Source organism: Amphiprion ocellaris, chromosome 11 (assembly GCF_022539595.1).
Source record: "Amphiprion ocellaris isolate individual 3 ecotype Okinawa chromosome 11, ASM2253959v1, whole genome shotgun sequence".
NCBI lineage: Eukaryota > Metazoa > Chordata > Actinopteri > Pomacentridae > Amphiprion > Amphiprion ocellaris.
The window spans coordinates 31,843,051-31,858,469 of record NC_072776.1 but is presented as its reverse complement, the minus strand read 5'-3'; the positions used below and the strand labels follow the sequence as shown (position 1 = coordinate 31,858,469).

At 37.3% G+C, this 15,419-nt stretch overlaps 1 protein-coding gene across 2 annotated transcripts in view; it reads left to right on the top strand.

Moving 5' to 3' along the window:
• The window catches only part of enox1 (ecto-NOX disulfide-thiol exchanger 1), a 178,647-nt gene that overhangs the window by 110,403 nt on the left and 52,825 nt on the right, over positions 1-15,419 (top strand). For both annotated transcript variants that reach the window (XM_023299366.3, XM_023299364.3), the window contains exons 7-9: positions 12,731-12,895; positions 13,734-13,940; positions 14,023-14,256. In XM_023299366.3, coding sequence (XP_023155134.1) covers positions 12,731-12,895; positions 13,734-13,940; positions 14,023-14,256 — 606 coding nt within the window. The remainder of the gene's footprint in view (positions 1-12,730; positions 12,896-13,733; positions 13,941-14,022; positions 14,257-15,419) is intronic.

Here is a 15,419-nt window from a genome sequence, read left to right as displayed (position 1 = left end):
CCATCCCCAAATGTTCTCTATGGGATTTAAATCAGGTGAACATGCGGGATGGTCCAAAAGAGTGATGTTATTCTCCCTGAAGAAGTCCTTGGTCAAGCGAGCATTGTAAACTGCAGCGTTGTCCTGTTGAAAAACCCAGCTGTTACCACACAGACGAGGGTCCTCAGTCATGAGGGATGCCTGCTGCAACATCTGCACGTAACCAGCCGCCGTTTGACGACCTGCACCACCTGAAGCTCCAGTGTTCCACTGAATGAAAAAGCACCCAGATCATGATGGACCCCCCTCCACTGTGCCGGGTAGAAAACATCTCAGGTGGGATCTCCTTGTCATGCCAGTAACGTTGGAAGCCATCTGGACCGTCAAGGTTAAATTTTTTCTCATCAGAGAATAAAACTTTTTTCCACCTTTCACTGTCCCATGTTTGATGCTCCCTGGCAAAGTCTAAAGGGGCAGTTTTGTGGCGTTGTAGGAGACGAGGTCTTTGAATTCGTTTTTTGTTTTTGAAACCCTTTTCCTGCAGATGCCGTCTGATGGTTATTGCGCTGCAGTCGGCACCAGTAAGGGCCTTAATTTGGGTCGAGGACCGCCCTGTGTCTTGACGGACAGCCAATCGGATCATCCGGCTCAGCGCAGGTGTCATTTTTTTGGGTCTACCACTTGACTTTTTTGTTCCATAATGCTCAGGATCTTTCAAAAAATTTAGAATGACTGTCTTACTGCGTCCAACCTCAGCAGCAATGACACGCTGCGAGAGGCCTTGCTTATGCAGCTCTACGATCCAACCACGTTCAAGAAGAGAAAGCTTCTTAGCTTTAGCCATCAGGAGGGCATGACCGTGTGAATGCCTGACAGAAAATGAGAATTTTGAGCAGATTTGGACTTTTATAGCCAGTGGTCTTAAACTTTTGATCAGCTGATAAACAGCCTATTTCAGTTTACTTCTTGTTTTCAATAAATTACTTTTTCAAAGTGCTTTTTGTCTCACTCCCCCTTCTTGCTTTTGCATATTGTAGCTCTACTTAAAACCTCATTAAGATCCAAATGTGCAAAAGGTAAATTCTAGCTATTTTTCAACTGGTCTTAAGATTTTGATCAGGTCTGTATTTGTTTGGTATTATTTGTCGTACCAGTGATTTAACTTGTTCTGACAACCCAGTTGGCGAAACTGAATAAGTTGCATGGCTTTTTCTTTACAATGTACACCTGAAATGAACCCAAATGTGCACATTCACTCACCCAAACAGCTTGCCAATTACTTCAAAAAAGACATTTCAATCAAGCAAGTTATGCATCCAAACATGCCTCTCCTTAATATCTAGTTAATTTTGGATTTATTTGCAAACTGTCCACCTGTTCAATAATCAGAGTGAATTTTGCTAATTTTATCACGATGACTAGTGGAAAAACATGTATCGACTCAGTATTTCATGACAGAAGGTGACGTTTTCAGGTGAATTTTTGGAATATTTATGTAGCTTGCGTCTAACATCCTGTGTGTTTTTACACTTTAAGGTAATTTTAAAGGTTGCAATTTCAATTTGAAGCCAAGATTTTCCAGTCTTTTTCAGTTTCAGGGGTCACATTCCTTCACAGTTGTTGATGTGATGTGTTTATTACAGCTCTTCTGTGTCGCTGTATTGTTATTACAGTATTATGATCACATGTGTCACTAAAATGACTCCCAGATGCTCTGGATTGAATAGAAATCACTGACCAGAGCTGGGAATGTTACAATCCCACCACCTCCTCCTACACACTGAAATCTGGTCTGAATGAGGCTCCAGGCTGAAGAGGTGATAACAGGCTGTTATCAGGGTTTTGATCTTCTGCTGTAACAGAGAAAGAAACAGACTGAGAGGTGAGGAAGAGGAAGCAGTGGTCGCCTCTGATCTCAGATCAGTCTGCACTGATGTTAATGTGGCTGTTATCGGTGTTTCTCACAGAAAAAATACACTGAGGTGATCTGTTTCTCTGCTTGATTCCATGGATGTCCCGATCAAGTCATTTGAAATTTATTACCTGCCGATACTATTTTCCTACATAAAACACATTTTAAGTATTGTAGACTTGCTGTAGTACCTGATTGTGGCCAGAGGTGGCAGACAGGTCCATGTTGTCAAGCAGAGAGCATTGTGAGGTTTTAGCTTGTAAAGGGGCACCATGACAAAGTCTTCTGTGACGCTTAGTGAGCTCCAGCTAGCGAACTAGTGCTAAATCAAATTGGTATTAACTAGGATATCGTAAGGTCCTTGTTTAACTGGTTTTACTGTGGTTTTCTTCTGTGTTAGCATGCTGAGCTGCTATAATTTTTATTCTTTTCATTGTGGCTACTTTATTTTGTCTTTTAATACATTTGATGTTTCATCTCTCTGGTTTAATCGGCTTTATTTTAACGTCTACTGTGTGCAGCAGCATTGAAACTTTAGAAAGCTGCAGTATAAATAAAGTGATTCTAATTATATTGTTATATAATCTGTCAAAAAAACATCTGAAACCGGATGATTTGTCAAGAAGATGGTTTGTTCAGCGTTTCTGTCTGAATGATAGATAAAGAGGAAAGTGATTGTCTTTTTAAGCACATTTATCCATTTAACTGGAGAATTAATTAGCATTAATTTCCATTAATTATCTGATTAATGTAGTGAAACTCAGACTTTAGGTTCCTCTACTGATAATTTAACATCACGAAGCAGATGATACTTGTGTTTCTGTACTTATAAATTGAGGCTGTAAAGGAATATTTTCACATTGTTGCATTGACAGAAGGTCTGAGGCCTTTTTCCAACACTTTACATGCAGCAGAGATTTTTCCAGACGCATCAATCTGTGACACTTTGCTAAGAGCGAAGGCTGGAAAAACACTCAACACAACAGAACCTGGGACATCTGGAGGCAATAAATGCCTCCGTTCCGTCCTCATTTCTTAATATCTAAACCATACACCCTGAGACATCCCCGTGGAGTCGAATGTAAACAGAGTTTCCTGAAGTCGTGGAGCTTTATTTGTCCCTCAGCGGTGCGTCCAGCGTGGCCACCATCCAAACACAACACTCCAACGAAAACTACACTAAGCTCCGAGTCTTTCATTTTCTGCTCCTCTCGGCTTAATTTCACCTCAGGATATATTTATGAAATTGTTTTTTGGGGGATTTGTGTTGCTGCTGCGTAAAGACTGTTGTACAAGTGCTGCATTGTGGGGAGATTTGTGGAGTTTTAAGCCCAAAATAATAACAGAATGCATGGATTTAATGGAGCAAAGAGGAGCAGAGCTGTTGTAAAGGAGGGCTGGACGGCAACATAGCAACCAAATAGCAGCGGAGCAGAGGTGGAATAATAAAGCGATGACATGATATTACTGCAGCGATGATGTGATGCTGATCGGACTCCACCTCTGGCAGCAGCTGCACGTCTCCTCCCTCTTTAAATCACACGTGGGAACGTTTAGACGATGAACAACTGACAAAACAGAACAAAAGGTTGACGAGTGGATGTGAGGTGTGTTAAAGGGTCACTTCAATCCACATCACAAAAACATGTGCTTCCACTTATTCAGACAAATACAAGTTTTTTTCAAGTAGATGTTCGACTTAAAGAAAAGTGTTTAAGTGTAGTTTAGGAAATGTACAAGAAGCATCAAAAGTCAAAGTACTCAGTGGTCCCTGTGACTTTACTGTTAAATATTAAACCAATGGGTTATTTATTTATTAAAGTCTTTATTAATTATGCATTATTCTGTCTCAAATCATCTCCAGTTTGTTGAAAATAATTTTATTGTAAACTATAGACATTTAAAGTAGTATCTTATTTATTTGTTTTTATTTATTTACACATTATTCTGTCTCAAATCATCAGAGACCATCTCTAATTAGTTAAAAATAAATGACTATAAATTCCTAGGGATCGATCGTTATGGGAGTTTTTTTAGGGTCGATGTGGATTATTGGTGATGAAGAAAGGCTAATTACCGATATTTGGAGCTGATACCGATTAGATGTGATGTTTCAACAGCATGTGATATCACAGAACCTGTCCTCAATAACTAAACTTCTTCATTAATAAAGTTGACTATAACTGAATATGTAAAATAGAAACAGGAGTGATCAAATTCAGACTCTCTCCTCCATTTATGTGGGATCGATTAAAAAAATGTTTCCAAAATGACTTAAAATTTAATAAAATGACTCAAAACTTTTCGAAGGAGACAGTTTTTTTTCCCCAAAATGGTTCAAGCGTTGTCCAAAATGACTTTAAAATCTGCCAAAAATTTGTCAAAACATTCCCGAAGTGTTTTGAAATTCTACATAATGATTAAAAACTTTCCCAAAGTGACTCAGAATTCTGTAAATTTGGCAAAATAGAAATAGGAGTGATTAAATCAGGATGTTCTCCTCTGTATATGTGGGATCAACTGAAAAAATGTTTCTAAAATGATTTAAAATTGTCTAAAGTGACTCCAAGCTCCAAAACGACTCAGGTTTTTTTTTTTTCAAATTTGTTACAGAATCGTCCAAAATGACTTAAAATGTGACAAAAATGACTCAAAGCATTTCCAAAGTGATTCAAAATTTCCAAAATGATTAAAAATTTCCCAAAGTGACGAAAAAAAATCTTCAAAATAGTTTTTTAAAGAAAAGTCATCCAAAATGACTTCAAATTCTCTAAAATGACTCAAATCTTTTCCAAAGCAAGTCAGATTTTTTTTTAAGTGTTAAAATATTGTCCAAAATAATTCCTGACTACAGTGACTCAGAATTCTAAACAGAATCAAGAGTAATTAAATCGGGATGCTCTCTTCTGTTTATGGCAGATCAGCTGACAAAAATGTTTCCAAAAGGACTTAAAATTAGACGAAATGACAGCTAAATTAGATGAATTGAGTCAAAACTGCTCCAAAGCCACTCAGTTTTTTTTTTTTCAAAATGGTTTCAGAAATGTTGAAAATGACAACAATGACTGGAAACTTTCCAAATTCTCCATTATGTTTAAAAACTTTTAGAAACTGAGTCAAAAAATCTTCAAAACGGTTAAAAGAAGTCGTCCGAAATGACTTAAAATTTGACAAAAAAAGATTCAAATCTTTCCATCGTGACTCAGAATTCTCCAAATTCTATAAAATAGAAATATTAGGAATTAAATCAGGACCTCTCCTCTGTTTATGTGACTGAGATTGATCAGTTTGTCTCCTGCTGTTCTCTATTTTATCAATGTTTCTCTGTTTTATCACTTTTATTGTCCATTAAGGTCGAGATCCTTAAATCTTTATTATTGTTTTCTAGACTCTGTTTCAGGTTAATCTTTGGCTGCTTCTAACTTAGCCGCTAGCAGTTAGCGTAGCATTAGCCGCTGTGAGAGAAGCTAACTTCCTGGTTTGTGTTTCTTTGTGTTTCTGAGACCACAGAGTGACGACAGACAGAGAGGAGGCTGATCAGACCTGAAGCAGAACATTTAATTCATCAATAATCTGAAAAATATTCTGAAAAACTCATTATCCACTGCTGCACTCAGCTTTTATTCAGGGGTAGAAACGAGGCAGAGACGGTTTGATTTAGGTTAAGATTAGATTCAGGATTAATTTAAACCTTTATTCGTCAGGGTGTGTTCTGACTCTCACCTGGAGAGTAACTCCATCCAGATGTTTCCAGGCGTTTCTCTGGTGGTTCTGGTTTTAAAAACACTCACACAGTTATAAAATATTCACAATTAAAGGCATAAACACTCCTTTTCCTCCTCTCAGAGCTTCTCTTTCCATCTCTTGGCAGTTTTTCTCCCTCCTGTGTTCCTGCATTTTGCTTTTCTTCTCTGCGTTTCTTCTTCTTGTTTTTTCGGTTTCTGGCAGACGTTGCCGAGCTCTCAGCCAGAGAAATGAACCTGGCTTTGGCTCGGAGCAGAAAAGCCGCGAGCAGAAAGCAGCCTTGTGTGATTATGACGAATGTGCAGCAGGAAGACGGGTAATTTACCTGTCGAGGTTATCGCACAGGATGCTTTAATGAGTTTTCCTCAGACCTGGAGAATCTCTGAATGCATCTCGGCTGCACAGGCTCTGATTTATGGAAGATTATCCTTCCAAGCATTTTTTCTGCTTTACTCTTTTCCTTTTTATAAGCCTGAAGATATCTAATAATAAAAAATGTCTTTTTTTTCTCCTTTTTGCCAAACAAAATGCTGTGTAGGAAGTGTTTCACAGCTCTTTATCCTGGAGCTCTAATGCTGGGTGAGAATTAGAATATGTTAGGAATTATTAGGAATGTGCTGACCAAAGAAAACCTGCTGCAAAACCAGTTATCCATGAAGAAAGACTCCACGAGAGGTATTCTTTTCACTAAAACAAACACTCGAAGCTGTCACTGAATACATTATTAGAGCATGTAAATGTAGAATAGTGTGAAAAAGTGCTAATATTTGGACAGAAGTCCTCATCCATCCGTTTGCACCAATATATGCATGCCAAACTCCTGAAATATTGAACAAAAGCAAGAATTTGAGAGCGAAAAAGACAAAAAACTAAATAAAACTGGAACATAAAGCTCAGGTTTTTAAAATATATTTTGATGTTTTCATGCTTTAGAAGATGTTAGGAATCATTAGAATTGTGCTGATTAATGTGTACCTGCTGAAAAAACAATTATCTCCAACAAAGATGCAAGAATATTCAGCAGGAGGTCTATTTTTTGGCAAAAACAAACTCTAAAACCTCCTATTGAATACATTATTAGAGCATGTAAATGTAGAAAATGTGCAAAAAAAGTGCTAATATTTGCACAGAAGTCCTCCATCCGTTTGCACCAATATATGCATGCAAAACCTCTTAAATATTACACAAAAACAAGAATTTTAGAGAGAAAAGGCAGAAAAAAAATACTCTTCAAAGTAAAAATTATAACCTGCAAACACATTGCTGTTCTGTTATTTTTTTTTTTTGATAATATGTCCTTTCATCATTTTTTTTTTTTTTTGTCTCTCCCAAACTTTTATTTTCGTTTGATTATTTTGGCACTAATGTGATTCCGTACATCACAGCCCAGCAGGGAGTGGATCATGATGTGACCTGAGGGGCCACTGTACTAAATCTGAAGCGATTTTCAGATGTTTAAACATCTTTGGAAACTCTCGACATTTTTCTGAATTGATTTGTCAGTTATTTACGTAACTCATCATAAAACTAGAACCCCAACTCATCCTGTGAGGATCATAAATACTCTGTCTGCTGCAGGATTTATGGCTGAGATATTTTATTCTGACCCACATGTCCGTCCCCTTTTAGCTAAATCAACATTTTAAATTAAACTGCAAGCTTCAGTTTAGAACATATTTGCCTTAATCTACTCTTTAAAAAAAGAATCTGTTGTATTGAATGAAAAAGAAGTGTTTTTTAATCTTAAGTGTAGTTTGACTGACTGGATGTAGAAGATCTACATGTTACTGTTTTCAAAATCCTCTTTACTGCCGGAAACAACAACCTGCACAATGAAAATGTCGAATTCAACAAGTCGAACTTCAGCATAAAGCTTTTTATATTTTGTTGTTTTCATGTTTTAGAAAGTGTTTGGAATTATTAGAATTATGCTGATTAATGTACACCTGCAGAAAAAACACTTATAATACCATACCAACAGTAGCATCTAAAGTGATGAAATGACAGTCTATGAAATAATTACGGAGACATTTTAGAATAAACCAAAGCAGTGGACGTACAAACTGACAATCTGTTTTCACTGGAACTTTATCTGGTTCACCTTTAGAGTGTTTCTAAAAAAGTATAACATTACATTCAGAAAAACACAAACCAAGGACAAACTCAGGGACACTGCTGGAAGAAGCATTTAGTCACCGTCATCCTCTGTTTCACTGTCAGTTTGTCCTCCAAACTTCAGGTTTTTTAAAATATATTCAGGTGTTTTCTGCTGAAAAACCATTTATCTCCAAGAAAGGTGCAAGAAGACTCCACAAGAGGTATATTTTTGCATAAACAAACACTAAAACGCTTATTAAATCCATTATTAGAGCATGTAAATGTAGAAAATGTGATTAAAAAGTGCTAATATTTGGACAGAAGTCCTGGTGCCTCTATTTGCACCAATATATGTGTAAAACATCTAAAATATTGAACAAAAACAAGAATTTGAGAGAGAAAAAGCAAAGAAATCTCAGTGAAACTCTGAATCAAATGACTATATCTCAGTGTTTTTATAACATTGTCTTCAGAAAAACCCGAACCAGGGACAGATGTAGGGACACTGCTGTGGAAGCATGCTTTAGAAGATGTTTGGAATCATTAGGATCGTACTGATCAATGTTTACCTGCTGAAAAACCATTTATCTCCATGAAAGGTGCTATATTTTTGCAAAAACAAATACTAAAACCTGACTAAATCTAGACAATGTGCAAAGAAAATGCTCGTAATAAATACATTATTAGGGCACGTAAATGTAGAAAATGTGATTAAAAACGTGCTAGTTTTCAGACAGAAGTCCTCGTCCCTCCATTTGCACCAATATATGTGTGCAAAACTTCTTAAATATTGAACAAAAGCAAGAATTTCAGAGAGAAAAAGCAAAAATCTCAGCAAAACTTGCAAACAAATGACTACCGTTTAGCATGTTTCTATACCATTGCATTCAGAAAAACCCAAACCAAAGACAGATGCAGAGATAAAGACTCTGAAATTCATCCTTTTACTGTCACTTTGTCCTCCAGAGCTCAGTTTTTTTATCCCCTCTCCGTCTGAAACCACCTAGAAATGTAAAAAGCTTCACTCTGTGTTTGCCGCTGATTGTTTCCCAGTTTGGAGCTGCAGGAGTCGAAGCTTTCACACCGAATCAATGGTGCATTCTATCAATCCTCCGGCCTGAGCAGAAAGAGAAACATTTCTTTCTATTAAATTACTATAAGGGACGTTTGTCCTCTGCTTGTGTGACAGCTTCCCTCGGCTGCAATCTGAATCAGTGGCTGGTGAGGCTGTGTGGGCAGCGTCGGGGGGATTTTCTGCTGACGTCTGGTTCCTCCCGCTGCCTTGTTGTTGCAGCGTTGGAGATGGGAAACATGCGACGCTGCTCCTCCAAACCTGCCTGCTCTATTTTCACCCCGACAGCTGAAGCATTGCTGCTGTCGCCTCCGTCCTCTCGCTGTTTATCTTCCTCGTTTTCTCTTTGTCCTGGAGAACAGACGTTTTCTTCTTCTCCTCCTCGCAGAGCTTTTCTATTTCATCTTTCCCATTAACGCGCCAGAGATGATGTTTTATTGTCTTTTCCAGCAGATCCAGGCCCCATTTTCTCTTTTCTTATCTGTGTTTTCTCCCAGATAGTGATGCTTTTCTTTCTGTTTCACTCTCCTCTCCTGCTCTCCTGCTCTTTTTTTTTGCTTTTGATAAATGAAACTCCAGTTTTTCAACCTTTTCTTGCCTGTGACCTGATAAAGAAACAAGAAAAATGGATGCATGCTAGTTTACAGCTACTGAAAAATCTCTCACTGGACTGAAAGAAAGCAAAGTTAAACAGCAAAAAAGAATAAAACAAACAAATAAAACACATCACGCTGACGTCATAACATGCACAATTCATGTCACAGAATGAGAATCGAAATAAAATGCAGATAAACTCATGAATCGAGCGTCGTTTTAAATGTGAAACCTGTTAACGGACAGAACGACTAAAGTCTCGTCCCTTCAGTCCTGGGTTCCTCCAAGTGGTTTTGGCAGAGAAACGCGAAGAGAATCGGAGCTTTTAAAAGCTCTGCCTGTGGTTTTTTCTGATTATTTTCAGCTTATTTACAAAAGAACAAACAGAAAATGTTTCTCTGATCGGATTGAACATGATTATCTGACACATTTATCCAGAGGAGTAAAGAAACTGTGAGATTTTTTTGACCAACAGTTACGTCTTTTACCCACGTTACTGAAAAAAACCCAGCAAATATGACATAATCTGACTGAATGTATAGTCCGACATCATCTGCTAAATGTTTGATCTTGTTGACGGTTTATAATCAGCATCTTGATAATGAAAATGTTCTTGGCAAATGCTTTGACTTTCATCCGTTTTGCACCAGTCCAGTAATTTCACATTGTGTGTAGACTCAATGAGCCTTTATTTTCCTACACAGGTGCATCTCAAATAACTTAAATATTGTGGAAAATTATTTAAATCAAAAGGTAAACTTTCACATATTCTCTGTTCATTACATGTTTGATTCTGATGTACTCGTCTCTGTGCTCCAGTTTCTATTTATTATATCTACGTTAGAGTATAAGTTATCTCTGTTAGTGTGCAGAAGTCTGTTTATTTAAAGGAAAATGTGGTTCAGTTTGGGTTAGAAGAACGCTCCATAATTTACCAAAAACAGCTGAGATTGTAAGAATTAAAGACGAAGTTTAGGTTTTATAGATCGTGGAAGAAAACCTGGAAAACTCGCCTGATCAGACTCGAGAAAATATTTAAATGTATTTGCACGTGCAAAAAAAAAATCAAAATATCATTTGTCATTCTGGAGATGTTCTCTAACGCAAAGATAGAAATATTTTTGGGGGAAAGAAAATATGGCTTTCAGCAGTAAAAACGATCCTCTGGAAAGGATTGTTGGCGTTTAAAAGTTGAATCTGGTCACACAAGCAGCTTATCCGGCTCCATTTCAAATGCTAATTTCTCCGTTTTCAGTCCCATATAAAGTCAAAAACCTCCAGCATCAGCTGTTCGAAGTTTATTTTCTCACGTGTAAAGGATTTATCACACGGCCTGGAGATAGATGATGAAAAACAGGAAGGATTGGTGAATTTTAATGTGTTTAAAAAGCCTGGAGTAGAAGAAAAAGTGTTTATCATGAAAGATTATTGAATTGTTTGTCCGTTTTTTGACTTTATCGGTTGTTTTGTAGATGCTCAGTCAGAACTCGGATCTTTTCTTGTTTGAATCTTTAGTGTTTCGTTGTTTAAAGTGAGCTGGACAAAAACACAACAATAAAAATAATGACTTCATGTATTAACTTGCTGCATGTGTTCAATTTTAGGAACGTAATCTATGAGTTCTGTGAACAACGTTTCATTGAATGTTGATCAGCTTTGCAGGATTTAAAGGTTGTTCGTTTGGATTAAGAGATGTTCCCAAAAATTAAAATAAAGTCAGCAGAACACAGGGTTCATTTATTCGTTGCTCTTTATGTGTTTTCAATCAGTTCAAATAATGTTCTGTTATTTAATTCATATCTTACATGAACATTCTTTATTTGATTGCTTTGTCTGGCTTCTATTATGTGTTTCATTTGTTGCACAGTGTCTTGAAATGAAGAATAATTGTGTCCTGTGTGATTTTTTTTTTAATTTACTGGCCGCTAAATTCACTTTTCTCTTTAGTTTTCTCTGCAAGTTTATAAATTATCTCAAGAATTGTTAATCTAATGATATATTCTGTTATCAGAGTGAGTTTTTAACATCTGTTCAGGGACTACAGATGACAATTAACCCTTTTTTTAAATTAATAAGGATAAGGATAAGGATAAGCTTTATTGGTCCCACAGTGGGGAAAGTTCACCGTTACAGCAGCTCCAAAGAAAAAGTAAAAAGGCAGTGCAGGAATAGATAAGAAAAAGAAACACAGTGCAAAAATTGCAGAAAAGAAAAAAAAAGAACATTATATACAGCTGATTCTTTTTTTTCTTATAAATATCATGTAGAAGATTATGTACAACAGGATGAGGTATCAGTTATTACACATAATTAGGAGGATGCATGTCTAAAAAAATGTGCATTGTTAAATTAACTAATATTAATAATGTTAACCAAGAGTATGCAGCTCTGTGAGGCGACACACAACTAAAGACTAACACAATAAGAATACATGCACTGTAAAGTTTTTATTAATTTAACTCCAAAACTTTGCATCGCCAACACTTATTTCAGATTGTTTCCATTGTTCATTAATCTGTTGATTTTTGTCTCGACTGGTTGATTGTTTGGTTGATAAAATGTCAGAAAATTGTAAAGAAACAAAACAAAACATGCCAATATAGAACATAGACGTTAAATGTCCTGTTTGACAGTAAATCCAAAGATTTACTGTCCAAAAGGAGGAAAGAAACCAGAATATATTCACATTTAAGGAACTGGAATCAGAGGGCTTTTTTTTAAAGCAATCATTCAAACCAATTAATTGTCAAAGTATTTGCTGATTGTTTTACTAGTTGACAGCTAATTGATCAAATGCTGCAACTCTACTATGAAATGTCAGAAAACTGAAAAATGTTGATCCAAAGTCTGAGATGACTTCCTCAAATGTCTTGTTTTGTACAACACACAAAGATTTGCTGCGATAGAGGAGGAAAGAAACGAGAAAATATTGCCATGTAAGATTGATGGATGGAATCAGAGAATTTCAACCTTCAAAACAATGAATCAATTATTAAAGTAGCTGCTGATTAATTAATTAACTGTTGCAGAATGTTGGAAAATGTCTTGTTTTGTCACCAACCCAAAGATCTTCAGTTTACTGTCACAGAGGAGGAAAGAAACCAGATATTATTCCCATTTAAGAAGCTTGGATCATAGATTTTAATTTGGTTTCCAGCAATCAATCAAATCAATTAATGGATTATTGTTGCAGCTCAACTATAAAATGTGAATTATTAGTAAAAAACAGTCTGCTTCCTGGTGTCTGTCCATCCTTGATGTATTTGTACAAAGTATTAAAGACTATTTTTATAAATGTTCCACTCAGATGTTTCATCTTTTTTGTCCTCCAGACTCTCTGTGCATCCAGAGGTTCGATCCTGGTCTCGGCCTCATCGCCCCCATTAACCCCATGATGGCAGGAATTAGTCTGGTTCCTCCTCCGGTTCCCTCTGAGCTGCCCGTCATCAAGGAGATCATCCACTGCAAGAGCTGCACCCTGTTCCCCCAGAACCCCAGTAAGACCCCACACCCACTATAACATCTATACAGAACCCCAGTAAGACCCCACACCCACTATAACATCTATACAGAACCCCAGTAAGACCCCACACCCACTATAACATCTATACAGAACCCCAGTAAGACCCCACACCCACTATAACATCTATACAGAACCCCAGTAAGACCCCATACCCACTATAACATCAACACTATATAAATAGCAAAGGCTTACCCTGCATTCTGTCTAACATCCAGCAGGAGGCGACTCCTCTGGTTGCACAAAAAAGTCAGATTGCCTTGAAGTCAATGAGGACATTATCCTACTTCTGATATGGTTTGTTGTCTTGGTAAACATTTTCTGAATGAGTTTATGGTTCCAGTCACTAGTCTAAAGCCTCCTTCAGTGCAACATGATATGTTATATACATATACAATTAAAATAAATATGAAATAATAATGACAAATAATATTTTTTGATAATAACAATAATAACATTAATAATAACAATACTTCAGAATCCAAATCAGTAATAATTCATTATTCCTTGAGAGGAAGTTGCTTATGTTACAGTTGCTCCTAATCGAAGTCTGAGAAATTTAAGAAGTAGAAAAATATAAGATGAACATGAAAAATAAGTCCTTAAATTTAAGTACAAATGTATAAGAATAAAATGTGAAAATGTACATTTTACTAGTAAAATAAAAATATAGTAGTAAAGTATACAGTGTGATATATTTAGAATTGTGAGACCAAATAACAGATTATATTATGTTGTGACTGATGGAAATCTGTATATAAACTGTGGATGAAGATGATGATGATGATGATATATATGATGTTATCGTGCTTCAGATCTGCCTCCTCCGTCCACTCGTGAGCGTCCTCCTGGCTGTAAGACGGTGTTTGTCGGAGGTTTGCCGGAGAACGCCACCGAGGAGATCATCAGGGAGGTGTTTGACCAGTGTGGGGAGATCATCGCCATCCGCAAGAGCAAGAAGAACTTCTGCCACATCCGCTTCAGTGAGGAGTTCATGGTGGACAAGGCCCTCTACCTGTCAGGTGGGTGTCAGGTTTTACTTCCTGTGGTGAATGTTTAGTTTTAGTGCAGCTGGAAAACGACTCGTCCTCTTCTGGTCTCCAGGCTACCGGATGAGAATTGGCTCCAGCACCGATAAGAAGGACTCGGGGAGGATCCATGTGGACTTCGCTCAGGCCAGGGATGACCTGTACGAGTGGGAATGTAAACAGCGACTACTGGCCCGGGAGGAACGACACCGACGGAAGATCCACGAAGACCGACTGAGGCCGCCGTCGCCTCCTCCCATCGTCCACTACTCCGAACACGAGGCGGCGCTGCTGGCCGACAGACTCAAAGGTGAGGAAGGAGGCGGGAATCAGAGATTATTTGATCTACTTGTCCGATATTATAGATTCTGAATCAATGACGTGATGAGAAACAAGAGTGAAAATGTCAGGTTTTTATTTTTAATAGTTCCGTTCAAAACAGCCTCAAATGTAAATGTGCAAAAAATTAGTTGAAAGTGGGTCGACAAGTAATTTTAAAGAGAAATTTCCAAAATTATTTTAAATGTTGAGATGAAATTTAACATGTAGCTATAAATATAAAAAATTTCAGTTTTGTTTCTTTAATAGTTCCTGAAATGCTGTCGTTCAAACGTAGCCTCAAATTTCAAAGTGCTAAAACACAAGTGGGTTAACAGGCAATTTTTACTCCGCCAAGGACTGTGGCGGAGTTATGTGACAATTACCATAATTTATCCGTCTGTCTGTCTGTCTGTTAGCAACGGTACTCAAAAAGAGACCAACGGATTTGGATGAAATTTTCAGAGAAGGTCAGAAATGACACAAGGACCAAGTGATTATATTTCGGCAGTGATGCAGCTTATAGTCTGGATCCATGGATTTGTTTAAGATTTCTGTATCATTGCGAGATAGCAGCAGGGTGTCACTGTAACCATGACAACAAGTGAACACTACGTCAGCTGCCTGCTGATGATCACATGACTGTGATCCAAACCCACCACTGAGGACTTATCAGGACTTATCCGTCAGAAGTGATACAAGGAACAGTTGATTAAATTGTGGGGGTGTTTCTGAGTCCCATCAATTCCTGTCGCCCGCTACATGTTTAGGTCATGTGATGCGGTATCCGTACATAACGTACACATGCATAACACACACCTGTGCTCAGTGTAAGGTCATTTTGTTTGTGGGTACATCTATATTAAATGGCCACATTCTATAGTGCCGTGATTTCTGATCATCAGTAACTAATAAACAAATGCTGCAGTTCTGACAATGCCATATGAGGGAATGAGCAGCCTTGGTGGAGTACTGCGCTCTCTGAGTGCTTTTCTAGTTAAAAATATAACTGCCTCTGAAAATATTTGATATATGAATCTAAACTTTCAGAGACACCATTTTAAATATCCATCGTTTATAATCAAAAAGTTTCAAGCAAATCAGAGATGGTGATGATTTGAGATGTCAGTCAGAAATATTAGTTTGAACAAATCT